The 27,500-nt window shown below is 42.9% G+C and overlaps 1 protein-coding gene across 1 annotated transcript in view; it reads left to right on the forward strand.

Moving 5' to 3' along the window:
• Nucleotides 1-2,688: 2,688 nt before the first annotated feature.
• The window catches only part of pik3r4 (phosphoinositide-3-kinase, regulatory subunit 4), a 42,465-nt gene continuing 17,653 nt past the window's right edge, over nucleotides 2,689-27,500 (forward strand). The window contains 15 exon segments of the mRNA XM_062422026.1: nucleotides 2,689-3,406; nucleotides 6,598-6,731; nucleotides 8,870-9,080; nucleotides 9,926-10,110; nucleotides 10,113-10,175; nucleotides 10,178-10,337; nucleotides 12,253-12,272; nucleotides 12,274-12,391; nucleotides 13,949-13,992; nucleotides 13,994-14,125; nucleotides 14,127-14,172; nucleotides 15,078-15,251; nucleotides 16,554-16,699; nucleotides 18,101-18,304; nucleotides 25,801-26,002. Of these exon segments, the coding sequence (XP_062278010.1) occupies nucleotides 2,689-3,406; nucleotides 6,598-6,731; nucleotides 8,870-9,080; nucleotides 9,926-10,110; nucleotides 10,113-10,175; nucleotides 10,178-10,337; nucleotides 12,253-12,272; nucleotides 12,274-12,391; nucleotides 13,949-13,992; nucleotides 13,994-14,125; nucleotides 14,127-14,172; nucleotides 15,078-15,251; nucleotides 16,554-16,699; nucleotides 18,101-18,304; nucleotides 25,801-26,002 (2,557 nt within the window).

Below are 27,500 nucleotides of genomic sequence, written 5' to 3' on the forward strand. Positions count from 1 at the left end.
TGTGTTATAGTGTTATAATGTGTCCCTGTGTGTTACAGTGTGTTATTGTGTGATAATGTGTCCCTGTGTGTTATTGTGTGATAATGTGTTATAGTGTGTTATTGTGTGATAATGTGTTATAGTGTGTTATAGTGTTATTGTGTCCCTGTGTATTACAGTGTGTTATAGTGTGTGATAGTGTGATAATGTGTCCCTGTGAGTTATAGTGTGTTATTGTGTGATAATGTGTCCCTGTGAGTTATAGTGTGTTATTGTGTGATAATGTGTGATAATGTGTCCCTGTGAGTTATAGTGTGTTATAGTGTTATAATGTGTCCCTGTGTGTTACAGTGTGTTATTGTGTGATAATGTGTCCCTGTGTGTTATTGTGTGATAATGTGTTATAGTGTGTTATTGTGTGATAATGTGTTATAGTGTGTTATAGTGTTATTGTGTCCCTGTGTATTACAGTGTGTTATAGTGTGTGATAGTGTGATAATGTGTCCCTGTGAGTTATAGTGTGTTATAGTGTGTTATTGTGTGATAATGTGTGATAATGTGTCCCTGTGAGTTATAGTGTGATAATGTGTGATAATGTGTCCCTGTGAGTTATAGTGTGTTATTGTGTGATAATGTATCCCTGTGAGTTATAGTGTGTTATTGTGTGATAATGTGTCCCTGTGAGTTATAGTGTGTTATTGTGTGATAATGTATCCCTGTGAGTTATAGTGTGTTATTGTGTGATAATGTATCCCTGTGAGTTATAGTGTGTTATTGTGTGATAATGTGTCCCTGTGAGTTATAGTGTGTTATTGTGTGATAATGTATCCCTGTGAGTTATAGTGTGTTATTGTGTGATAATGTGTCCCTGTGAGTTATAGTGTGTTATAGTGTGATAATGTGTCCCTGTGAGTTATAGTGTGTTATAGTGTGTTATTGTGTGATAATGTGTCCCTGTGAGTTATAGTGTGTTACAGTGTGTTATTGTGTGATAATGTGTCACTGTGTGTTATAGTGTGATAATGTGACCCTGTGAGTTATAGTGTGTTATAGTGTGATCATTTTCCGTTAAAACGACGGGATTTTTGTTGTACTAAACTAACTAAAGTTGTAATATCAATGTGTTCATCTTCTCATTAGAAGATCTATGCAGTAACAACATGTGACAAGCAGGAGATGCTGACGTCACTCTGACCCCTCACCCGGATCCATAACAGCAGTATGACAGCAGCTAGTCCGGTTAGCATCTGCTAGCTCTCCTGGTCCAGCTGCTAACTCTATATTTACGGTTACCGACAGTTTTACCGGAACCTGTTGACAGCTTTAAACCGGGGCTTACCGTAGCTTCTGCTCACAACGTGCCTTTAGACGTGACATGACGTCAGTGTACGTGACTCTGCGTTCAGGTTGACGTTATTTAGACTGCTGCTAGCCTGCTAAAGCTAACAGCTAACACAACAACAACAACAACAACAACAACAACAGGTAATGTTTATTATGTTAAACCTGTTTATCTGTCTGTAATGACTCCTCCTGTTCATACTGACCATTAAGTGATGGAGGACTAAACCCACAGTCCTCCTTCTGTGGAAACATGGATTTAAAAGTTGATCTGAAGCTAATATGAAGCTTCAGTCGTCTGAATGAGTCAAATCTTCATCTTCTATGTTTCATCTTCAGTGTTTTTAGTAGCAAAGTCTTTGTGTTACTATGGTTACACCACAGCTCAACAGGAAACACTAAGAGGGAATCTGATGCTAAACAGACTGTAAATACTACATAAAGTACTACTACTACTACTACTACTACTACTACATAAAGTACTACTACTACTACTACTACTACATAAAGTACTACTACTACTACTACTACAACAAAGAATACTACTACTACTACTACTACTACTACTACTTCTCCATAAAGTACTACAACTACTACTGCTACTACTACAACTACTACTACTACTACAACAAAGAATACTACTACTACTACGACAGAAAGTACTACGTGTACTACTACTACTACAACAAAGAATACTACTACTACTACTACCACCACAGAAAGTACTACTACTACTGTTAGAACTACCACTTCTTCTATTATTATTACTACAAAAAGCACTACCACTGTAACAGCTACTATTACTACTACTACTACTACTACTACTACTACTACTATTACCAATACTATTAGTATTACTCCATGTACTTCCTCCCTCAGTAAACATGTCAGATATCATTGATATAATAACTCAGACTGATGAAGCTCAATAGAAGCTGATCATCTACTTTATAATGACTGTGTGGAAACACTGTGGATTCTTTCTTTTATTCTTTCTTTCTTTCTTTCTTTCTTCACTATAGTCAGTATGAACAGGAGGAGTGATTACAGCTGTTTTAAAGTCAGACTTTCCTTTAACTACTTTATTCTAAAATTGTTTTCTCCAGCTGTGAGATCCAGATGTCAGAGATAGAAATTAACCTTTATTTGATGCTGTGAATTCAATATTTTTGGGGTTTGGACCGTTGTGTTGTGGGAAATCTGACATTTTATTGACTAAATGATTCATTGATTAATGGAGAAAATGACCTGAAGTTAAATTCAGTTTCACCTCCTGAGTGTTCAGAAGAGTAAGATGTCAATGATGTAAAAAGTTAAATCTGAGTCTTTTTTTAACGATGTTTCCTCTAAACCTTCGACAGACCAGCGATGGGGAACCAGCTGGCCGGCATCGCCCCGTCTCAGATCCTCTCCGTGGACAGCTACTTCTCCGACATCCACGACCATGAGTATGACAAGAGTCTGGGCAGCACTCGCTTCTTCAAGGTGGCCCGAGCCAAACACCGCGAGGGTCTGGTGGTGGTCAAAGTCTTCGCCATCCAGGACCCTTCGCTGCCGCTGACCAGCTACAAGCAGGAGCTGGAGGAGCTGAAGATCCGGCTGCACTCCTGTCAGAACTGCCTCCCCTTCCAGAAGACCTCGCTGACAGAGAAAGCCGCCATCTTGTTCCGTCAGTACGTGCGGGACAACCTGTACGACCGCATCAGCACCAGACCCTTCCTCAACAACGTGGAGAAGCGCTGGCTGGCCTTCCAGATCCTCAACGCCGTGGATCAGGCGCACAAGGCCGGCGTCCGTCACGGAGACATCAAGACGGAGAACGTGATGGTGACCAGCTGGAACTGGGTGCTGCTCACAGACTTCGCCAGCTTTAAGCCCACCTACCTGCCCGAGGACAACCCCGCCGACTTCAACTACTTCTTCGACACGTCCAGGCGGAGGACGTGCTACATCGCGCCCGAGAGGTTCGTGGACGGGAGCATGTTCGCTACGGAAAGCGACCAGAACACGCCGCTGGTGGACCTGACCAACAACAACCAGAGAGGCCGAGGGGAGCTGAGACAGGCCATGGACATCTTCTCTGCAGGTACTCACATTATTTATACATTCACATGATCTCAAATTTAGAGATCTGGTGTACTTTAAAATTTGCACTGAATCCCGAGGCTGTATGAATTAAATAAATCATCCATGAATAAAACTAAAAACTAAATCTGTAAAGGCAAAAAAAAGTCTGCACACCTGTATTAATTTAAAGGGAGGTCCTATTACATTTAGGGGTGTCACGATTCTCCAAATCCTCAATTCGATTTTAAGGTCACAATTCAATTTTTAGACTAGTCTAGTCTAATCTAGTCTGATAACTCATTTAATTTTTGAATTCTTATCTCATAAGATGATCTACATGTAAGTGATATAATAATAATAATAATAAAGCATTTTATTTAAAGGCGCCTTTCAAAGCACTCAAGGACACCTTACAAGGCTCATAAAACACAACAACAGTACATCAAACAATATAAATCAGGTAACATTTAGTGCAAAGATAAATAAATAAATATGAATGTGAGTATAAAGTGCATCAGTACAATAAATAAACAAGAATGTGATTGCATAGTTAGTGTGAGACTCTGAATAGGTGCGTTTTCAGGCGGGATTTAAAGGTGGAAACAGAGTCAGAAGTGTGAATGTCTGGTGGGAGAGTTCCTGAGGCGGGGGGCAGATCGGCTGAAGGCTCTTGACCCCATGATGGTAGTTAAGTTGGCAGATGGGGCAAAGAGCTGGTTGGCAGAGGAGGATCGGAGAGTTCTGGAAGGTGTGTAGATGTGAATCAGTTCCTAGAGATATGATGGTGCCAGGTTGGGAAGGAGTAGAATCTTAAAGTCAATAATAATCTCCATCAGTTGGTTGCAATGTATCACACTGAGGTCTTATTGTCAAATGTTAATAATTTTAAATAAGTGTGAGCTTCATAGATGGAGCATGTTTGATGGACTGGATTTTCATTATTATCCTCATTAATGTAATGAGCTGTGATGGTCCATGGAAGTCCAGCAATCTGTGGTTAAGGCCACTAAATTTGCACTGCTCAGACCTCCGATAACTTTTTTCCTTCACATCATCTTAGATGGAGGGAAACACCTTTGTGGTCAGATGCGACCTGCTTGGCATTTCATAGTGTGGTTCCACTACGCTAATTAAATGCTTCAATCCAGGTTAGGTTATAATATATATTATAATTTGAACCAGAGACGCTACAATTATGTGGCATGCACTTTAACCACTTGACCACCAGGGGGCTCCAGACTGAGGTTTTCTGGTCTGGTTCATAATAATACATACAAAGTTTAGGTACTTGTACTTTACTGTAGTACAGTTTGAGGTACTTGTACTTTACTGTAGTACAGTTTGAGGTATTTGTACTTTACTGTAGTACAGTTAGAGGTACTTGTACTTTACTCTAGTACAGTTTGAGGTACTTGTACTTTACTGTAGTACAGTTTGAGGTATTTGTACTTTACTGTAGTACAGTTTGAGGTACTTGTACTTTACTGTAGTACAGTTTGAGGTACTTGTACTTTACTGCAGTACAGTTTGAGGTACTTGTACTTTACTGCAGTACAGTTTGAGGTACTTGTACTTTACTGTAGTACAGTTTGAGGTATTTGTACTTTACTGTAGTACAGTTTGAGGTACTTGTACTTTACTGTAGTACAGTTTGAGGTACTTGTACTTTACTGTAGTACAGTTTGAGGTACTTGTACTTAACTGTAGTACAGTTTGAGGTACTTGTACTTAACTGTAGTACAGTTTGAGGTACTGTACTTTAATGTAGTACAGTTTGAGGTATTTGTACTTTACTGTAGTACAGTTAGAGGTACTTGTACTTTACTCTAGTACAGTTTGAGGTACTTGTACTTTACTGTAGTACAGTTTGAGGTATTTGTACTTTACTGTAGTACAGTTTGAGGTACTTGTACTTTACTGTAGTACAGTTTGAGGTACTTGTACTTTACTGCAGTACAGTTTGAGGTACTTGTACTTTACTGCAGTACAGTTTGAGGTACTTGTACTTTACTGTAGTACAGTTTGAGGTATTTGTACTTTACTGTAGTACAGTTTGAGGTACTTGTACTTTACTGTAGTACAGTTTGAGGTACTTGTACTTTACTGTAGTACAGTTTGAGGTACTTGTACTTAACTGTAGTACAGTTTGAGTGGTACTTGTACTTAACTGTAGTACAGTTTGAGGTACTGGTACTTTAATGTAGTACAGTTTGAGGTACTTATACTTTACTGTAGTACAGTTTGAGGTACTTGTACTTAACTGTAGTACAGTTTGAGGTACTTATACTTTACTGTAGTATAGTTTGAGGTACTTGTACTTTACTGTAGTATAGTTTGAGGTACTTGTACTTTACTGTAGTATTTCACGTGATGCTACTTTCTACATCTCCCGGTGATTTCCGTCTTTTAACTGCAGGCTCCAGTTAGAGGATGTAATGTTGACTCGCCTGCAGGACGTAACATTGGCAGCTTGGTTACATCCTCCTTTGATTTAGAAGGTCGGGGATCGTGATGTCATTTCGATTGATATCCGACACCCCCAAATTAAATTCTACCTGCAGTGGGATCTACAACTTCCTGTTGTCCTCGAGTCAAGGAAGGGAGGGAGGAAGGAAGGAAGAAGGAAGGGAGGGAGGGAGGGAGGGAGGAAGGAAGGAAGGGAGGGAGGGAGGAAGGAAGAAGGAAGGGAGGGAGAGAGGAAGGAAGGAAGGAAGGCAGGGAGGAAGGAAGGGAGGGAAGGAGGGAGGGAGGGAGGGAGGAAGGGAGGGAGGGAGGGAGGGAGGGAGGAAGGAAGAAGGAAGGGAGGGAGGAAGGAAGGGAGGGAGGGAGGAAGGGAGGGAGAAGGAAAGAAGGAAGGTAGGGAGGGAGGGAGGAAGGAAGGAAGAAGGAAAGAAGGAAGGACGGAGGAAAGAAGGCAGGAAGGAAGGAAAGAGGGAGGGAAGGAGGGAAGGAAAGAAGGGGGATGGAGGAAGGAAAGCAGGAAGGGAGGAAAGAGAGAGAGAAGGAGGGAGGGAGAAAGGACAGACGGAAGGAAGGAAGGGAGGAAAGAAGGAACAGTCAAAACAGACGGGGTCAGTTTGATCATGAAGTGTGTTTAACCCCTGCTGTGTGTGTGTGTGTGTTTGTGTGTGTGTGTGTGTGTGTGTGTGTGTGTGTGTGTGTGTGTGTGTGTGTGTGTGTGTGTGTGTGTGTGTGTGTGTGTGTTTCCAGGCTGTGTGATCGCTGAGCTCTTCACTGAAGGCGTCCCCCTCTTCGATCTGTCCCAGCTGCTGGCGTATCGTAAAGGACACTTCCAGACGGAGCACGTCCTCATGAAGATCGAGGACCGCAACATCCGAGAGCTGGTAATGATCCAGGACTCACTGTGTCACACTCATCATCATCATCATCATCATCATCATCATCATCATCATCATCTTCATCTTCATCATCATGATTAACCTTCATGTCGTCCTCCCGGGTCAAATTGTCCCTGTCTGTTTTGACTGTTCCTTCCTTCCTTCCTTCCTTCCTTCCTTCCTTCCTTCCTTCTCTCTTTCCTTCCTCTTTTTCTTCCCTTCCTTCCTTCCTTCCTTCCTTCCTTCCTTCCTTCCTTCCTTCCTTCCTTATTTCCTCCATCCTTCCTTCTCTATTTCTTTCCTCCCCCCTACCTTCCTTCTTTCCTCAGTCTTTCTTTCTTTCCTTCCTCTTTTCCTTTCCTCCCTTCCCCCTTTCTTCTTTCCCTCCCTCCTTCCCTCCTTCCTTCCTTCCTTCCTTCCTTCCTTCCTTCCTTCCTTCCTTATTTCCTCCATCCTTCCTTCTCTATTTCTTTCCTCCCCCCTACCTTCCTTCTTTCCTCAGTCTGTCTTTCTTTCCTTCCTCTTTTCCTTTCCTCCCTTCCCCCTTTCTTCTTTCCCTCCCTCCTTCCCTCCTTCCTTCCTTCCTTCCTTCCTTCCTTCCTTCCTTCCTTCCTTCCTTCCTTATTTCCTCCATCCTTCCTTCTCTATTTCTTTCCTCCCCCCTACCTTCCTTCTTTCCTCAGTCTTTCTTTCTTTCCTTCCTCTTTTCCTTTCCTCCCTTCCCCCTTTCTTCTTTCCCTCCCTCCTTCCCTCCTTCCTTCCTTCCTTCCTTCCTTCCTTCCTTATTTCCTCCATCCTTCCTTCTCTCTTTCTTTCCTCCCCCCTACCTTCTTTCTTTCCTCAGTCCTTCTTCCTTCCTTCCTCCTTTCCTTCCTCCCTCCTTTCCTTCCTTCTTCCTTCTTCCTTCCTTCCTTCCTTCCTCCCTTCCTTCCTTCTTCCTTTCCTTCTTTCCTTCTTTCCTCCCTCCCTCCTTCTCTCTTTCTTTCCTCCCCCCTACCTTCCTTCTTTCCTCTGTCCTTCTTTCTTTCCTTCCTCCCTTCCTCTTTTCCTTCCTCCTTTCCTTCCTCCCTTCCTCCTTTCCTTCCTCCCTTCCTTCCTTCTTCCTTCCTTCCTCCTTTCCTTCCTCCCTTCCATCCTTCCCTTCCATCCTTCCTTCCTTCCTTCCATCCTTCCCTTCCCTTCCCTCCTTCCTTCCTTCCTCCTTTCCTTCCTCCCTTCCTCCTTTCCTTCCTCCCTTCCTTCCTTGACTCGAGGACAACAGGAGGGTTAAGGCTGGTGGTCCTAACATTAGTTTCAGACCTCTGCTCGCTGTGTGGGCCGCTTTGGGTTCGTGTCACCAAACATTTAAAAACCTTTTAATTAGACAGCCTCATTTTTATTGTCATTCGGTCTTTTCCTCGTTCAACCGCAAGATTTCGAGAAGATTCCCAAACTGTAAAACAGAAAGATAGATTATGGCCTTTCACTATAAATCTTTGCCTGACTCGTCCTCCTTCCTCTGAGGTTCAACACAAGATAAACTGTGTGTCTGCATCACTTCGTAAAGCAGCGAGCACATACTGTTCTGTCCTTCCTTCCTCCCTCCCTCCTTCTTTCCTTCCCTTATTTCTTCCGTCCTTCCTTCCTTTCCTTCCTCACTTCCTTCTTTCCTTCCCTTCTTCCCTCCGTCCTTCCTTCCTTTCCTTCCTCACTTCCTTCTTTCCTTCCCTTCTTCCCTCCGTCCTTCCTTCCTTTCCTTCCTCCCTTCCTTCTTTCCTCTGTCCTTCTTTCCTTCCTTCCTCCCTTCCTCTTTTCCTTTCTCCCTCCCTCCTTCCTTCCTTGTTTCCTCCCTCCCTCCTACCTTCCTTCATTCTTTCCTCTGTCCTTCTTTCCTTCCTTCCTCCCTCCCTCCTTCCTTCTTTCTGTACTTCCTTCCTTCCTCCCTCCTTTCCTTCCTTCTTCCTCTCTTCCTTCCTCCTTTCCTTCCTTCTTCCTCCCTTCCATCCTCCCTTCCTCCCTTCCTTCCTCCTTACCATCCTTCCTCCCTTCCTCCTTTCCTCCCTCCCTCCCTCCCTTCCTTCCTTCCTCCCTCCCTCCCTTCCTTCCTTGACTGGAGGACACCAGGTTTCTTAAAGGACTGAACTGACTGTGGGTTCTTCTCTCAGGTGGCTCAGATGGTTCAGCGGGAGCCGGAGAAGCGTCTGACAGCGGAGGAATATCTGAAGCAGCAGAGAGGAAAAGCTTTTCCAGACATCTTCTACACCTTCCTGCAGCCGTACATGGCTCAGTTCGCCAAAGAGACGTTTCAGTCGGCCGACGAACGCGTGCTCGTCATCCGCAAAGACATCGACAACATCCTGCACAACCTGAGAGGAGGTGAGAGTCCAGGCTGAGCTCCTGCTGCTGTTCAATCAATCTTTATTTATACAGCGCCAAATCACAACAAAGTCATCTCAAGGCACTTTACACATAGAGCCGAACTCTTCAGGTTTAATTTAAAGAGACCCAACATTCACACATGAGCAGCACTTAGTGACAGTGGAGAGAAAAAAACTCCCTTTAAACAGGAAGAAACCTCAGAACCAGGCTCACAGTGGGAGAACATCTGCCTCGACCGGTTCTATGAGCTATTTAACCTTCGTGTTGTCCTCCCGGGTCAAATTGACCCCGTCTGTTTTGACTGTTCCTTCTTTCCTCCCTTCCTTCCTCCCTCCTTCTTTCCTCTGTCCTTCTTTCCTTCCTTCCTCCCCTTTTCTTTTCTTTTCTCCTTCCCTCCTTCCTTCCTTCTTTTTTCTCTCCCTCCTACCTTCCTTCTTTCCTTCTTTCCTCCCTCCTTTCCTTCCTTCCTTCCTTCCTTCCGTCCTTCCTTCCTCCCTCCCTTCCTTCATCCTTTCCTTCCTTCCTTCCTTCCTTCCTCCCTCCCTCCTTTCCTTTCTTCTTTCTCCCTTCCTCTCCTCCTTTCCTTCCTTCCTTCCCTCCTTCCTTTCCTCCTTCCTTCATTCCTCCTTTCTTTCCTTCTTCCTTCCTTCCTTCCTTCCTTCCTTCCTCCTTTCCTTCCTTCTTCCTCCCTTTCCTTCCTTGAGGGTTAAGATATGATGGATTTTGAACCATTAAGAACTTTAAAAGTGAAGAGAAGGATTTTAAAATTCTATTCTAGGTTTTTGTTCCTGCTTCTTAGTCAGAGAGTTTCAGTGTTTAAAAGATGATCTGTTTCCTCTCAGGCTCCTCCTCCTCTTCCTCCTCCTCCTCTTCGTCTCAGGACGGCGGTGACTGCGTGCCGAGCTCTCGTGAGGAGCAAGGCCTCATCGTGCTGGTGTCCGTCATCACTTCCTGCCTGCAGACGCTCCACTCCTGCGACTCTAAGCTGGCGGCTCTGGAGCTCACCTTGCACCTGGCGCCCGCGGCTGGGGCGTGGACATCCTGCTGGACCGCATCACGCCGTACCTGCTGCACTTCTGCAACGACCCCGTGGCCCCGTCGTGCGCGCCCAGGCCGTGCGCACGCTGGCCAAGGTGCTGGCGCTGGTGAAGGAAGTGCCGCGCAACGACGTCAACATCTACCCGGAGTACATCCTGCCGGGGATCGCTCACCTCGCCCAGGATGACGCCACCATCGTCAGGCTGGCGTACGCAGGTCAGAGGCTCCAGAATAATGAATTAACCATGAATGAATGAATGAATGAATGAATGAATGAATGAATGAATGAATGAATGGCTCTGATGGTTATATAATAAACCCCACAGCTCCATTAAGCTCTGCTCATTTTACCTTTACATTAAATAACATTTAACCACCAAAAAGAGATGAAAAAATAGACTAAAAGAGACTTAAATTGACTAAAGAAACCTAAAAACTACAAAAAAAGAGACATAAAAATGATTAAAAGAGACCAAAATGTACTAAATAAACCTTAAAACTACAAAAAAAGAGACATAAAAATGACCAAAAAGAGACAAAAATGTAATAAATAAACCAAAAAACTACGAAAAAGAGATGCAAAAATGACTAATAGAGACACAAATTGACTAAGAAACCTTAAAAATACAAAAAAGAGACATTAAAATGACTAAAAACAAACTACAGTTAGTTTGAGTAACAGCTGCCATCTAGTTGCCATGGTAACGTAGAGATGGAGTGACTAAAGAGACTCAAAACTACCAGAAAAAGAGACATTTCCATCATTATTGCTATGTTATATTTTCATGTCTGAGGTAAAATAGGACATGATATTGTGTGATAGGAGATGTATGTGAGGGTTAAAGGAAAGAAGCACTACCCAGAATGTCCACCAGGGGGCAGTAACAGCTCAGTGAGTGAATCTAAAGACAGTGAGTGAATCTAAAGAGAGATCAGAACATTCTTGTTGGCATTTCTATCAAACATCAGAAGAACATTGCAATTGATCTCTTATTTATCAGTGTTTGTTCACTCTTAAGGAACTTGTGATCTCTTGGATACAGTCCTAAAATAAAGAAACCAGGCTCCATAGGAATATCTTTTGATGTAATCTTCTGTATTACTCTTTTAACCTCCCCATTTACTTTGCTACATTGCCAAACACAATGGGAAAAAACCTTTTATTTCAGAACATTTACACATAAATCTGGATTATTACTATCATATTATTTAAGTTATCTGTCAATTTTTAGCCCCTTAGCAAAAAGTAGTATAGTTGAGGTTCATTTTATTAAGTATGCTTGAGTATAAGTATATCAAGTATACTACGGACCATGTACTTGTAGTGTACTAGAAAGTTTACTAATTTAATACCTCTTCAGACTAAACTCATCTCTATACTACTAGTGTACTAGGTTTATACTTCTAGTCCACATGTTAGTTTATTGAAGTATACTTAACCCTCCTGTCGTCCTCCCGGGTCAAATTGACCCCGTCTGTTCTGACTGTTCCTTCTTTCCTCCCTCCCTCCTTCTTTCCTTTCTTCCTTTCTTCCTTCCTCCCTTCCTTTTTTCTTCTGACCTCTTTTCCTTCCTTCTTTCCTCCCTACCTTCCTTCCTTCCTTCTGTCCTTTCCTTCCTCCCTCCTTCCTTCTTTCCTTCCTTCCTTCCTTTCCTTCCTCCCTTCCTTCTTTCCTCTGTCCTTCCTTCCTTCCTCCCTTCTGTCCCTTCCTTCCTCCCTCCCTCCTTCTTTCCTTCCTTCCTTTCCTTCCTCCCTTCCTTCTTTCCTTTGTCCTTCCTTCCTCCCTTCCTCTTTTCCTTTGTCCCTCCCTCCTCTTTCCTCCCCTCCTTCCTTCTTTCCTTCCTTCCCTCCTCCCTCCCTCCTTTCCGTCCTTCTTCCTCCCTCCCTTCCTCTTCCTTCCTTGACTCGAGGACAACAGGAGTATTAAAGTATAAGTGTAAGTCTTAGTATTAATTTACTTTTCTTTATACTTGTCAGTATAAGCCAAGTATACTTCACTATACTATTCTTAAGTATATAAAATATAGTATATAAAAAGTCAACTTCAAGTATACTGCCTCAGTTTTAGTATAAAATAAGTTTACTCGTAGTACACTTGAATAAGGGTTTCCTTTTTTATTCATCTATTCAGAGAACATCGCTCACCTGGCCTGAGAGCGCGCTGCGTTTCCTGGAGTTGGTTCAAGAAAACAACGTGAACACGGAGCAGGACCTGATAGGAGAGGACACGGAGGAGATGCTGCTGCACCCCAACGAAAACTACGACTCAGGTACACACACACACACACACACACACACACACACACACACACACACACACACACACACACAAAACACACACACACACACACACACACACACACACACACAAACACACACACACACACACACACACACACACACACACACACACACACACATCAGGCGGGGAGCTCCGGTCCTCTGAAATGAGGCCAACGCGGAAGTAACTTAAAACTGCATTCTATCAAAAGGCCACCAGGGGGCGACCGCTTTGGTGTCAAAAGGACTTCCGTCTCTATACAAGTCAATGGAGAATTCACCAACTTCTCACTTGATTTCTAACCTCAGTAAACGTTTTCAAAATGTGTTTATGGTCTCAATCGCTAGTTTTCCTCCCTTCCTCTTTTCCTTTTCTTCCTTCCTTCCTTCCTTCCTTCCTTCCTTCCTTCCTCACTCCTTCTCTCTTTCCTTCCTTTCTTCCTTCCTACCTTCCTCCCTTCCTTCTTTCCTTCCTCCATCCCCCTTTCTTCCTTCCTTTTGTCCTTCCTTCCTCCCTCCCTCCTTCTTTCCTTCCCTCCTTCCTTCCTTTCTTCCTTCCTACCTTCCTCCGTTCCTTCTTTCCTCCGTCCTTCCTTCCTTCCTTTCCTTCCTCCCTTTTTTCCTTTCCTCCATTCCTCCCTCCTTTTCTATCCTCCCTCCCTCCTCCCTTTGTTCCTTCCATCTATCGTCCCTCCCTCTCCTTCTCTCTTTCTTTCCTTCCCTCCTTCCTTCCTTCCTCCCTCCCTTCCTTCCCCCTTTCCTTCCTTCTTCCTCATTTGGGACATTTTGGCCTCCCTGATTTTATATTTGACGATAAAGCAGGGTATGCATTAGGGCGTGGCTACGTCGTGATTGACAGGTTGATTGGTTCACAGGTTCAGGAGGGGCGCCTCCCTTCCTTCTTTCCTTCCTCCATCCCACTTTCTTCCTTCCTTCTGTCCTTCCTTCCTCCCTCCTTTCCTTCCTTTTTCCTCCCTTCCTTCCACCTTTCCTTCTTTCTTCCCCCCTTCCTTTCTTTCTTTCCCTCCTTACTTCTTTCTTCCTCCCTCCTTTCCTTCCTTCTTCCTCCCTCCTTTCCTTCTTCCTTTCTCTTTTCCTTCTTTCCTCTGTCCTTCCTTTCTCCCTCCCTCCCTCCCTCCCTCCCTCCCTCCCTCCCTCCCTCCCTCCCTCCCTCCCTCCCTCCTACCTTCCTTCCTTTCCTTCCTCCCTCCCTTCTTTCCTTCCCTCCTTCCTTCCTCCCTCCTTTCCTTCCCTCCTTCCGCCCTCCTGAACCTCGCCTCATGCTCCTCCTAGATGCCCATATAAGTAGAATCCCTGTTTTTATTTTACCCAGCATGCACCTGAAATTTTCAAGATGGCGCTGCTCAGATCCGATACTATTGGCCTCCGAGCAGCAGTCCACAAACCAATGGGTGACGTCACGGATGTTACGTCCAATTTATATACAGTCTATGACACACACACACACACACACACACACACACACACACACACACACACAGCATGGTGGTTGTTTTAACACGATGAACGTCTCTCTTCCCGCTCAGAGCTGCAGGCGCTGCACGAGATGGTGCAGCAGAAGGTTGTGACCCCTGCTGAGCGACTCGGAGAACATCGTGAAACAGTCGCTGATGGAGAACGGCATCACCAGACTCTGCGTGTTCTTCGGCCGGCAGAAGGCCAACGACGTGCTGCTGAGTCACATGATCACCTTCCTCAACGACAAAGAACGACTGGCACCTGAGAGGAGCCTTCTTCGACAGCATCGTGGGTAAGAAAGCGGATACTGGATGTGTGTTTCCAGCATGTTTCCTGTTATCCTCGAGTCAAGGAAGGAAGGAAGGAAGAAGGAAGGAAAGGAGGGAGGAAGGCAGGAAAGGAGGGAGGGAGGAAAGAAGGAAGAAGGAAGGAAGGAAGGGAGGGAAGAAGGAAGGAAAGGAAGGAGGAAGGAAGGAAGGAAAGGAGGGAGGGAGGAAGGAAAGGAAGGACGAAAGAAAGAAGAAAGGAAGGAAAGGAGGGAGGGAGGAAGGAAGGAAAGGAAGGATGGAAGAAAGAAAGAAGAAAGGAGGGAGGATGGAAAGAAGGAAGAAGGACAGAGGAAAGAAGGAAGGGAGGAAGGAGGGATGGAAGGAAGGGAGGTAGGAAGGAAGGAAGAAGGAAGGAAAGGAGGGAGGGAGGGAGGGAGGAAGGAAAGGAGGGAAGAAAGAAGGAAGGAAGGGAGGGAAGAAGGAAGGAAAGGAGGGAGAAGGAAGGAAAGGAGGGAGGAAGGAAGGGAGGGAAGAAGGAAGGAAGGAAGGAGGGAGGAGGGAGGGAGGAAGGAAAGGAAAGAAGGAAGGGAGGAAGGAAAGGAAGGAAGGAAGGACGGAAGAAAGAAAGAAGAAAGGAGGGAGCGAAGGGAGGAAGGAAAGAAGGACAGAGGAAAGAAGGAGGGAGGGAAGAAAGGACAGAAGGAACAGTCAAAACAGACAGGGTCAACTTTGTGTTTGGAAGCTTTCACATGAACACATTCACTCTCAGAAAGAACAATAACAGAAGCTCATAATATGGAAATCATTGAATATAAATACTCTAGTGCCACTCAATCATTACTGAGCTAATTCCCAGAGTTCACCTCTCTGTAATCCATAAAACTCATCATTGATCTGTGTCTCTCTGTCGTTTATCTCGTGTTTGCAGGCGTAGCGGCGTACGTGGGCTGGCAGAGCTCCTCCATCCTGAAGCCTCTCCTCCAGCAGGGCCTCAGCGACACCGAGGAGTTCGTCATCTACAAAGCTCTCAACGCTCTGACCTGCATGTGCCAGCTGGGCCTGCTGCAGAAACCTCACATCTACGAGTTCGTGGGCGACATCGGTGAGATATATTAATCTATTCCAGGGTTTTATGTTTTATTTTGACTAAGGAGAGAAAGAAAGAACAAGTAAGTAAGAAAGGAAGGAAGAAAAGAAAGAAAGAGAGAAAAACAAAGGATGAAGAAGAGAAAGAACGAACAAGAAGTAGGAGGAAAGAAAGAAAGAAAGAAATGAAAGAAAGAAACAGAGGTTACCACAAAAGAATGATAAATATTAAATATTTTTATTCACCTGGAAGATAGAAAGAAAGAAAGGAAGGAAACAAGAAAGGAAGAAAGAAAGATAAAGGAGGAAAGAAAGAAAGGAGGAATAGGAGAAAGAAAGATAAAGGAGGAAGAGGAGAAAGAAAAAAGAAAGAAAGGAGGAAGAGAAGAAAGAAAGATAAAGGAGGAAGAGGAGAAAGAAGAAAGATAAAGGAGGAAGAGGAGAAAGAAAGAAAGAAAAGAGGAAGATTAGAAAGAAAGAAAGATAAAGGAGGAAGAGGAGAAAGAAAGAAAGAAAGGAGGAAGAGGAGAAAGAAAGGAAGAAGAGGAGAAAAAAAAAAGGAAAGAAAGAAAGATAAAGGAGGAAGAGGAGAAAGAAAGAAAGGAGGAAGAGGAGAAAGAAAGGAGGAAGAGGAGAAAGAAAGGAAGAAGAGGAGAAAGAAAGAAGGAAAGAAAGAAAGAAAGAAAGATTAAGGAGGAAATAAAGAAAGGAGGAAGAGGAGAAAGAAAGAAGGAAAGAAAGGAAGAAAGAAAGATTAAGGAGGAAATAAAGAAAGGAGGAAGAGGAGAAAGAAAAAAGAAAGAAAGGAGGGAAGAGAAGAAAGAAAGATAAAGGAGGAAGAGGAGAAAGAAGAAAGATAAAGGAGGAAGAGGAGAAAGAAAGAAAGAAAAGAGGAAGATTAGAAAGAAAGAAAGATAAAGGAGGAAGAGGAGAAAGAAAGAAAGAAAGGAGGAAGAGGAGAAAGAAAGGAAGAAGAGGAGAAAGAAAGAAGGAAAGAAAGAAAGATAAAGGAGGAAGAGGAGAAAGAAAGAAAGAAAGAAAGGAGGAAGAGGAGAAAGAAAGGAGGAAGAGGAGAAAGAAAGGAAGAAGAGGAGAAAGAAAGAAGGAAAGAAAGAAAGAAAGAAAGATAAAGGAGGAAGAGGAGAAAGAAGAAAGAAAGGAGGAAGAGGAGAAAGAAAGGAAGAAGAGGAGAAAGAAAGAAGGAAAGAAAGAAAGAAAGAAAGATAAAGGAGGAAGAGTAGAAAGAAAGAAAGAAAGAAGAGGAGAAAGAAAGAAAGACGATGTGTAAATAAATCTGTACTTCCTGTTTCGGCCGCAGCTCCGTTCATGTGTCACCCGAACCTGTGGATCCGTTACGGAGCGGTGGGATTCATCACTGTGGTCGCTCAGCACCTCAACGTAGCCGACGTCTACTGCAAACTGATGCCTCACCTCAACCCCTTCATCACCCAGCCCATTATCCAGGTGAGCATCATCATCATCATCATCATCATCATCATCATCATCATCATCATCATCATCCTCACACAGCGTTCCTGCTGATCCTTAAAAAGTCTCATGTTGGATTTTCAGGGTTTAAGACATAGACTGTATATAAAATGGACGTAACATCCGTGACGTCACCCATTGGTTCGTGGACTGCTGCTCGGAGGCCAATAGTATCGGATCTGAGCAGCGCCATCTTGAAAATTTCAGGTGCATGCTGGGAAAAATAAAAACAGGGATTCTACTTATATGGGCATCAGGAGGAGCATGAGGCGCCCTCCTGAACCTGTGAACCAATCAACCTGTCAATCACGACGTAGCCACGCGTCCTAATGCATACCCTGCTTTATCGTCACATATAAAATCAGGGAGGCCAAAATGTCCCAAATGAACATCATACTGCATTGAAGAAGGCTTTAAACTAGCGATTGAGACCATAAACACATTTTGAAAACGTTTACTGAGGTTAGAAATCAAGTGAGAAGTTGGTGAATTCTCCATTGACTTGTATAGAGACGGAAGTCCTTTTGACACCAAAACGGTCGCCCCCTGGTGGCCTTTTGATAGAATGCAGTTTTAAGTTACTACCACGTTGGCCTCGTTTCAGAGGACCTGAACTCCCCGTCTGGTTTAAGGTCATAAAAAGTCTTGTTTTTTAAATTATCGTAGGTCTTAAATTTTCAGATGATGCAGAATCTTCTTCTACTTTAAGTGTTGTCAAAATTAGTATTTATTAGTATCTATTGTTGTTAATGCCAAGCAAATTTTAATTATAAATTTAAATTTTTTATTCATTTTTAAAAAACACAAACAGTTTTTTAACAGTCGGACACACTTTATCACATTTGCCATTAATTTAATTACTTTATTTAATTTCTTTTTCATCTGTTTTATCCAGTTTTATTATTTTTTATTATTTTTTTTTTTAATTCCTGATTGTTTTACTTCATCACATTTCCTCTTTAGTTGTTTTATTATTTTATTTTCTTCTTATCGTTGTTTTCCTTTTAATACCACATTTTATAGTAACTTCTTTATTTATTTATTAATGTATTATATATTATTAATCTTTTATTACCTTTTATTTTATTTGGATTTTCTGAATTTTTACATTTTATATTCAACCTCTGGTGTTTTTTCACTGCAGAGTTATGATAGTGTTAATTTATTTATTTTTTATTTTTTTACTATATAAAGCCCTTTGTGCTCCACAGATACAGTCTGATTGTGTCTTTTTATATATAATATTATATGGAGATACAAAAACATTCCTGTTAGTATTTATTTATATTAATATCAAATAGATTTCTAGCATAGAGGGTTAGGTTTATGGTTGCTATGGAAACGGTGTTTACTTCCTCCCTTCCTCCTCTCTGTCAGATCGATAAGGAGCTGGTGCTGCTGAGCGTCCTGAAGGAGCCGGTGAGTCGCTCCATCTTCGACTACGCTCTGCGCTCCAAAGACATCGGCAGCCTGTTCAGACACCTGCTGCTGAGGCAGAAGAAGAGAGCCGGATCCATCCCAGAATGCCCCACACCCGACGACCCGGCCATCGCTCAGCTCCTCAAGAAGCTGCTGTCACAGGTAGAGATGGGGACCATTGTTACTGGTCAGTGATCAATAAGTGTTGGTAAGAATATGTTTAAACTAGATTTAAAAGCAGCATCAGGTTTGTTAAAATGTACATTTAGTATTAAAGTATAAAATGTCAAATGGTGTAACCACAAAAGAATGATACATATTACATATTTTATCCTCCTGGAAGAAGAGAAAGATAGAAAGAAAGAAAGATAAAGGAGGAAGAGGAGAAAGAAAGAAAGGAAGGAAGGAAGAAGAGAGAACAAGAAGTTAGAGGATAGGGAGAAAGAAAGAAGGAAGAAAAGAAATGAAAGAAAGAAAGATAAATGACGAAGGAGAGAAAGAAAGAACAAGAAGTAAGTAAGAAAGGAAGGAAGAAAAGAAAGAAAGAAAGAAAAACAAAGGATGAATAAGAGAGAAAGAAAAAGAAAGAAAGAAAGAAATGAAAGAAAGAAACAGAGGTTACCACAAAAGAATGATAAATATTACATATGTTTATTCACCTGGAAGAAGAGAAAGATAGAAAGAAAGAAAAAGGAGGAAGAGGAGAAAGAAAGAAAGAAAGAAAGGAGGAAAAGGAGAAAGAAGGAAAGAAAGAAGGAGAAAGAGGAGAAAGAAAGAAAGGAAGGAAGAAAGAAAGAAAGGAGGAAGAGGAGAAAAAAAGAACGATAAAGGAGGAAGAGGAGAAAGAAAGGAAGAAGGAAAGAAAGAAAGATAAAAGAGGACGAGAAGAAAGAAAAAAAGGAAGGAAGAAAGAAAGATAAAGGAGAAAGATTAGAACAAAGAAAGAAAGGAGGAAGAGAAGAAAGAAAGTAAGATAGAAAGAAAGCATCACTTATAACCATAGTGATGATCAGTGATACTGTCTGTGGTCTGAGAGGCAACACACAGAGGGCAGCAAAGCACTGTTTATCAGCCTGATACACACACACACACACACACACACGTTTGTCTTTATATCCTTGTGGGGACTCATTAACATACTGTATTATAACCCTAACCTAAATCATCACAACTTCTTCTTCTTACTTGTAATGCAGGCGTATAACAAACAGAGGCAGTTTCATGTCTTCTGACCAGATTTATGAACTTTGTAGTGTTTTTAATTGTGCACATAAGAGCAATAAAAAGGATGACAAGTAAGTTTGGGAGAGGTTAGAAAAGAAGTGGATTAATATAAAAATAAAAGGGGAGGGAGACGAGAGCATGACATGATCATTTAATTGACATCGCCATAAAATGTGGCCGCAGAGGGGCTTCACATATTTCACCCACTTAGGAGAGAGAGAGAGAGAGAGAGAGAGAGAGAGGGAGAGGGAGAGGGAGAGGGAGAGGGAGAGAGAGAGAGAGAGAGAGAGAGAGAGAGAGATAGAGAGAGAGAGAGAGAGAGTCTAACCCTGACCTTAAAAAACAACCGTAACCTTTTTAGAAGTTGTGAGGATCTGTCAAAAATGTCCTCACAACATTAGACTTTCTACTTAACTTCAACACACACACACACACACACACACACACACACACACACACACACACACACACACACACACACACGCACACACACACACACACACATATTTTTGGTGATTTGGTGCCACAGATTTCCCTCAGTGTGGTTTGAACAATGTTTTTTTGGTTTTGTCAGTTACCTGAAATGGCTCCATGTGGTCTGATGATAGGAGGAGGAGGGGGAGGGGGAGGAGGAGGAGGAGGGGGAGGGGGAGGAGGAGGAAGAGGAGGAGGAGGAGGAGGAGGGGGGAGGGGGAGGGGGGAGGAGGAGGAGGAGGAGTTGGAGTTGATCTTTGTGTTTGTTAGCTGCGTGCAGACAGACCACATGTTGCTTTCATTAATAGATTTTCATCATCAGCTCACAGACTTCATTTACTGTATTTGTTCTTTATTTAACCCAGGCACGCTTTCCCTCCAAAGTCTGTGTTGATGTTGTGAAACTCAGCTATGAACTCTGTTGGGCAATGTATAAAACATCTAATTATGAAGTTAGAATTATTATTATTATTTTGTCTTTTTGTCCTAATGTAGTGAAAACTCTCCTGAGTGAATAATCCGTACAAAAGATGAACAGCTGTGTCCGAAAATATGATTCTTTGATTTAAAAAGTGGTTGCTAAAGTGGTTTTTAAGGTGGTTGCTATGGTGGTTGCTAAGGTGGTTATTAAGGTGGTAATTAAGGTGGTTGCTAAGGTAGTAATTAAGGTGGTTGCTAAGGTGGTAATTAACATGGTTACTGAGGTAGTTATTAAGGTGGTTGCTAAGGTGGTTATTAAGGTGGTTGCTAAGGTGGTAATTAACGTGGTTACTAAGGTGGTTATTAAGGTGGTTGCTAAGGTGGTAATTAACGTGGTTACTAAGGTGGTTATTAAGGTGGTTATTAAGGTGGTTATTAAGGTGGTTGCTAAGGTGAAAGTGGTTATTAAGGTGGTTATTAAGGTGGTTGCTAAGGTGAAAGTGGTTTTTAAGGTGGTTGCTAAGGTGGTTATTAAGGTGGTAATTAAGGTGGTTGCTAAGATGATTTCTAAGGTAGTTTTCTAATGCGATTGAATTACCTTTTTTTAAAGTGAATATAACAGTATTTCTATAACATTTATCTACTTACTGACGTCAATCATTTGCATTGCATTTGCATCCATTCTGCAGTCTTGGTTGCTAAGGTGGTTGCTAAGGTGTTTCCACTCTCACAGGAGCTAAAATGCCCTGTTATAAAGGATCAGTAGAAGATAAATGAGGAGTTTTTAACTGGAAATCATGCAAATATATTCCAGTAGAGACACAGAATATTAATATAGAGCTGGAGATGTAAAAGAATATGTGACCTGTTTCTGTATAATTCTGCCTGTTTCCTGCAACAAAGACGTCCTAATAAATTCACTGGAGTATTGCTGTTACACGCAGCCCAACAGATGATGGAAAGTGAAGCTCTGCAGTGTTTTTTTTCCTGAGAAAGGAGAGATCACATGAAAGGGAGCCAGTCCAACTGTAGTCGGAGCCGTTACATACAGCCAGACTCAGCTGGAGTTTCTTTCTAAATGTTCTCAGGAAAAAACAACATTTCCGTGGAAGATTACGCAACCACAACGACAGCTTTCAGAAAAATATAAAACAAAAAATATGAAGAAAAACTGTTTTCCGAACAAATTAGACAGATGTAAAAGTGAAGCCAGGAGGTCACATGAGAGGGAGGAAAGGATGGAGGAGCAGACACACAACAAGATGAATCATCACAGCTTAATCTCTGCAAACACACACACACACACACACACACACACACACACACACACACACACACACACACACACACACACACACACACACACACACACACACACACACACACACACACACACACACACACAGACAGACAGACAGACTCCCACAGACATTTATCTGCAGTTTCACTTTGATCAAAATAAAAGGACCTTGAAAGGCTTCCTCATAATTTCAACATCTGGCCGCCGCAAATTTCTGCAGAATTTAAACCCTGAGAGACACTTCCACCTAACTGAAGCCTGCTGGGACGTTTTATATCCACTCAGCTGTTTGTGTTACTCTGCTCGTTACGTTAACACACACACACACACACGCACACACACACACACACTCACACACACACACACACACACACACACACACACACACACACACACACACACACACACACACACACACACTGGCTTAAACAGTGTGTTTGTAATCCAGATACAACAGAAAGGCATTCAGAGGGAGGGCAGACTACAGAGCGGGTTTCTCTCCGACTTCTCAGGAAAAACCACATCAGTATTAAACATGATGAAACCACATGGCCCACATCCACAGCTCTGTGTAAATGCACAAAGCCAAGGCCAGGGAAAGAAGGATGGAAGGACACAAGGAAGGAAGGAAGGCAGGACAGAATGAAGGTAGGAAGGAAGGAAGGACAGAAGGAAGGCAGAAAGGACAGATGGAGGGAAGGACAGAAGGAAGGAAGGAATTACAGAAGGAAGGAATGGAGGAGGAAGGAAGGAAGGACGGATAGAAGGAAGGACGGAAAGAAGGAACGAAGGAAGGACAGAAGGAAGGAAGGAAGGAAGGACGGAAAGAAGGAACGAAGGAAGGACAGAAGGAACGCTGGAAGGACAGAAGGAAGGAAGGAATGACAGAAAGACAGAAGGAAGGAAAGAAGGAAGGAAGGAATTAAGAAGGAAGGACAGAAGGACAAAAGGAATGGAGGACAGAAGGACAGATGGAAGGAAAGAAGGACACAATGAAGGAAGGAAGCTGCATGAGACTCAGTGTGTGTAAATGCACAAAGCCAAGGCCAGGGAAAGAAGGATGGAAGGAAGGAAGGACAGAAGGAACACTGGAAGGACAGATGGAGGGAAGGACAGAAGGAAGAAAGGAATGACAGAAGGACAAAAGGAATGGAGGAGGAAGGAAGGAAGGAAAGAAGGAAGGACGGACGGACAGAAGGAAGGACCAAAGGAAGAACGGAAGGAAGGACGGAAAGAAGGAACGAAGGAAGGACAGAAGGAACGCTGGAAGGACAGAAGGAAGGAAGGAATGATAGAAAGACAGAAGGAAGGAAAAAAGGAAGGAAGGAATTAAGAAGGAAGGACAAAAGGAATGGAGGACAGAAGGACAGATGGAAGGAAGGAAGGACACAATGAAGGAAGGAAGCTGCATGAGACTCAGTGTGTGTAAATGCACAAAGCCAGGGAAAGAAGGGTGGAAGGAAGGAAGGACAGAAGGAACGCTGGAAGGACAGATGGAGGGAAGGACAGAAGGAAGAAAGGAATGACAGAAGGACAAAAGGAATGGAGGAGGAAGGAAGGAAGGAAAGAAGGAAGGGCGGACGGACAGAAGGAAGGACAGAAGGAAGGAAGGAAGGACGGAAGGAAGGAAGGACAGAATGAAGGAAGGAAGGACAGAAGGAACGCAGGAAGGACAGAAGGAAGGAAGGAATGACAGAAGGACAGAAGGAAGGAAAGAAGGAAGGAAGGAATTACGAAGGAAGGACAGAAGGACAAAAGGAATGGAGGACAGAAGGACAGATGGAAGGAAGGAAGGAAGGAAGGCAGGACAGAATAAAGCAAGGAAGGAAGGACACAAGGAAGGAAGGAAGCTGCATGAGACTCAGTGTGCCAGAAAACATGCAGACTTGTTTTCATCAGAGTTTTATATGAAGAGGTCACATGGTTCTGATTCATCGTGGAACTGAATGGATGAAAAACATCTTTAATCGATTCATTTCCAATCTAAATGTATTTGTTTAGCACATTTCAAAGCCGAGTCAGAGTGATTAATATAAATCATAAAACGCATTCAGACTGAATATAAAAGCAACATGTGGCTCATCGTGTTAGGTCTGGCTTTAGATCAAAGAATAGTTTATTCTATTTTTATTCTATATGGTATTTAGTATTTTTGACATATCTAATATATTAGAAGGTGTCAGATTTATCTACTGGATGAATCTCAAGATGAACCAGAACCTCTGAAAAAAAAGAAGATCTTAATTAAAGACACTGTTTCTACTGTCTGTTATAAACCTCTGAAACAAAACACTTAATAAATAACAGCTGGACTTAGATGTTAGGAAGGAAGGAAGGAAGGAAGGATGGACAGGACAGGAGGAAGGAAGGAAGGACAGGACGAAGGAAGGAAGGAAGGACAGAAGGAATGAAGAAAGGAAGGAAGGAAGGACAGAAGGAAGGAAGGAAGGACAGAAGGAATGAAGAAAGGAAGGAAGGAAGGACAGAAGGAATGAAGAAAGGAAGGACAGAAGGAAGGAAGGACAGCAGGAAGGAAGGAAGGACAGAAGGAAGGAAGGAAGGACGGAAGGAAGGAAGGAAGGACAGAAGGAAGGAAGGAAGGACGTAAGGAAGGAAGGAAGGACAGAAGGAAGGAAGGAAGGAAGGAAAGAAGGAAGGAAGGAAGGAAGGAAGGAAGGAAGGAAGGAAGGAAGGAAGGAAGGAAGGAAGGAAGGAAGGAAGGAAGGAAGGAAGGAAGGAAGGAAGGAGAGTCAGCATTTCAAACCAATTCAACCAATGTATTAACCGTATAACGAACCACTTCTAACCAGAACTGACGAGCCAAACTGAACTCAGACCAGCCGGTAAAGGAACCAAAAGGATCTGGACTCTTCCTTCTATCATAAATCCACATGAAGACTAAACAAACAAACAGAAAACTAACAACACAAACTGCAGCTGCCGAGGCTCAGAAGTCCAGTTTCTCCTCCTCTATAACAGATCCTGTCACAGTCAGTCTGAATCAGAATAAGAGCCACCGGGGGATTAAACACCTATAAATAGAATATCATGCTATACACATCCTGACCAGCAGGGGGCAGTATACATAACAATGTCACACCTAAAGTAACAAATCGAGAGTTCAGCTTCACCAACACTGAGAAACATCAGAGAAACAACGAGACGGTGATAATAAAAGACAGTGAGGCGCAGTAGAGACCGCCTTCATGAGGGAAGGAAGGAAGGAAGGACAGATGGAGGGAAGGAAGGGCAGATGGAGGGAAGGAAGGAAGGACAGATGGAGGGAAGGAAGGAAGGAAGGAGGGACAGGTGGAGGGAAGGAAGGACAGATGGAGGAAAGGAAGGAAGGACAGATGGAGGGAAGGAAAGAAGGAAGGACAGATGAGGGAAGGAAGGAATGAAGCAAGGGAGGACAGATGGAGGGAAGGAAGGACGGAAGGACAGATGGAAGGAAGGAAGGACAGATGGAGGGAAGGAAGGAAAGAAAGAAAGGAGGAAAGAAATCCTCCTTTCTTTCCTCCTTTCCAGCTGGATAAAATATGTAATATGTATCATTCTTTTGTGGTTACACCATTTGACATTTTGTCTTACTTTTGGTAAAAAAATGGTGCAAATGTCATTTCAAATGATATAAAACCAACAAAAATACTATAGAGAGATCGGTTTCTCTTCTCTTGCTTTGTGTGAGACAGAAAGCCTCATACAGCAGCAAGTACACCACTGCCTCCATGTCCTCCATTGTTTATGTGTTTGTGTCGCGTATAAAACGAAGTCACGGCAGTTTGGTGGAGCCGTGCTATGACGACCCCGCTCACGTTGAGTTGGTACTTTTTTGTAATGGAAAAGGTTCCTGGTACCGTACCGAGTCGAGCCGATTCGAGGCGAGTCGTGCTGGAACTGTGTAGTGGAAAAGCGCCATTAGAATCACTTTGTGTTGCAGGTTTAACATCAGACACCAAAACAGGAGATAAATAACAGGAAACCTCGGCGGCTCATATTTAACACAGTGAAACATTCTTGAGAGTTATATTATTTCTTTTAGATTTCTATCTGTATTATTGCAGTGAAATAAAACCACTGATCATTTCATGTGACTGTCAAAACACACAAAGTCTAGTTAGTGCTGGCAGACTCAACAGGGTTCAAACCTTCATCTCTGATCAGCTCTGAGTCTGAATGTTCCAGTCATGTTGAGCTTCTTTGTTCCCCTCGCTCCTGTTTCCTGTCCCGTGCTGTTCAGGGGATGACGGAGGCGGAGGAGGACAAGCTGCTGGCGCTCAAAGACTTCATGCTGAAATCCAACAAGGCCAAAGCCAACATGGGCGAGCAGAGTCACCTGGGGGAGGCGGTGCAGACCGGCGTCATCGACCTGGCAACGCTCGGCATCACCGGACGCCAGGTCGACCTCGTCAAGCCCAAAGCCGAAGCGGAGGATAAGAGAGGTAACCAGCTGTTTGTTTCTTCTTTGGTGTTTTTAACCCTTTACATACTGTTCTGACCAATTCACATTCATAAATCCCCCGTCAGTCATTAATAAAAAGACATTCACAATCACTATTTTATGCTCCAGGTGAATATTTTATGCAATATGAAGAATTCAACGTGTTAAAACCATAGACTGTATATAAGAAATGGATGTAACATCCGTGACGTCACCCATTGGTTTGTGGACTGCTGCTCGGAGGCCAATAGTATCGGATCTGAGCAGCACCATCTTGAACATTTCAGGTGCATGCTGGGAAAAATAAAAACACAGATTCTACTTATATGGGCATCAGGAGGAGCATGAGGCGCCCTCCTGAACCTGTGAACCAATCAACCTGTCAATCACGACGTAGCCACGCCCTAATGCATACCCTGCTTTATCGTCACATATAAAATCAGGGAGGCCAAAATGTCCCAAATGAACATCATACTGCATTGAAGAAGGCTTTAAACTAGCGATTGAGACCATAAACACATTTTGAAAACGTTTACTGAGGTTAGAAATCAAGTGAGAAGTTGGTGAATTCTCCATTGACTTGTATAGAGACGGAAGTCCTTTTGACACCAAAACGGTCGCCCCCTTGTGGCCTTTTGATAGAATGCAGTTTTAAGTTACTTCTGCGTTGGCGTCATTACAGAGGACCGGAGCTCCCCCACTTGGGTTTAATGCAGATTTTTAGAATTTTTAAAATAAACTCAGGTCAAATTTGTACATTTTGCAGATATAAAAAATGTGTATCAGCTGCACAAAAGTTAAAAACAATGATGCATCTTATTTCCATGCTTTATTTGCACCAAAGATGAAAAAGAGACTCACAACACAAACCCAAATCCATCTTTTACAGGCAAAGTTACGTCTGCCAAAACAACATCACTGACTACACATGTTTCCTGTTTTTAGCCCAAACGTCTGCCTTATCTCATCCATCATACCTAGCTTCTAAATCTATCCTCGATTTCCTGCGATCCTAAGCTACGTCTGCATGATATACTGCTCTTAAGTGTATCTCTGCACGCACTCGTTGTTCCTTAACTCTTCACCAATATCTAAACCATTGCAACACCGTCGGTCACATTAGGAAAAGTCCAGCTAATAGAAATGTGTATATGGTGTTTTTACAGATCTCAAATGTAAAAATGGGTCAAATCAGACTTTGAACAGTATGTAAAGGGTTAAGTTATTATAAAAGAGTTTAAAAAGGTTTTCATGGTTCTAAGTTTGTAAGATTAAGAACATTTATTGATGACAAAAACGCTGACAAATGTGCTGATTTCTCACTCTGTGCTTGTTTTCTTGCTGTCCTTCATTTCCTGATATAATCTAAAAAGGCCATTTAGCCGATTCATCAAGTTGAAGTTACTTTTATAACTCGAATTCACACGTGAGGTCGAACACAACGTCGTCTCTACAGCGTCAGCGCAACTCAAACACATATATGAGCATCAAAAGAAGGC

This window comes from Scomber scombrus, chromosome 7, assembly GCF_963691925.1.
Source record: "Scomber scombrus chromosome 7, fScoSco1.1, whole genome shotgun sequence".
Lineage (NCBI taxonomy): Eukaryota > Metazoa > Chordata > Actinopteri > Scombriformes > Scombridae > Scomber > Scomber scombrus.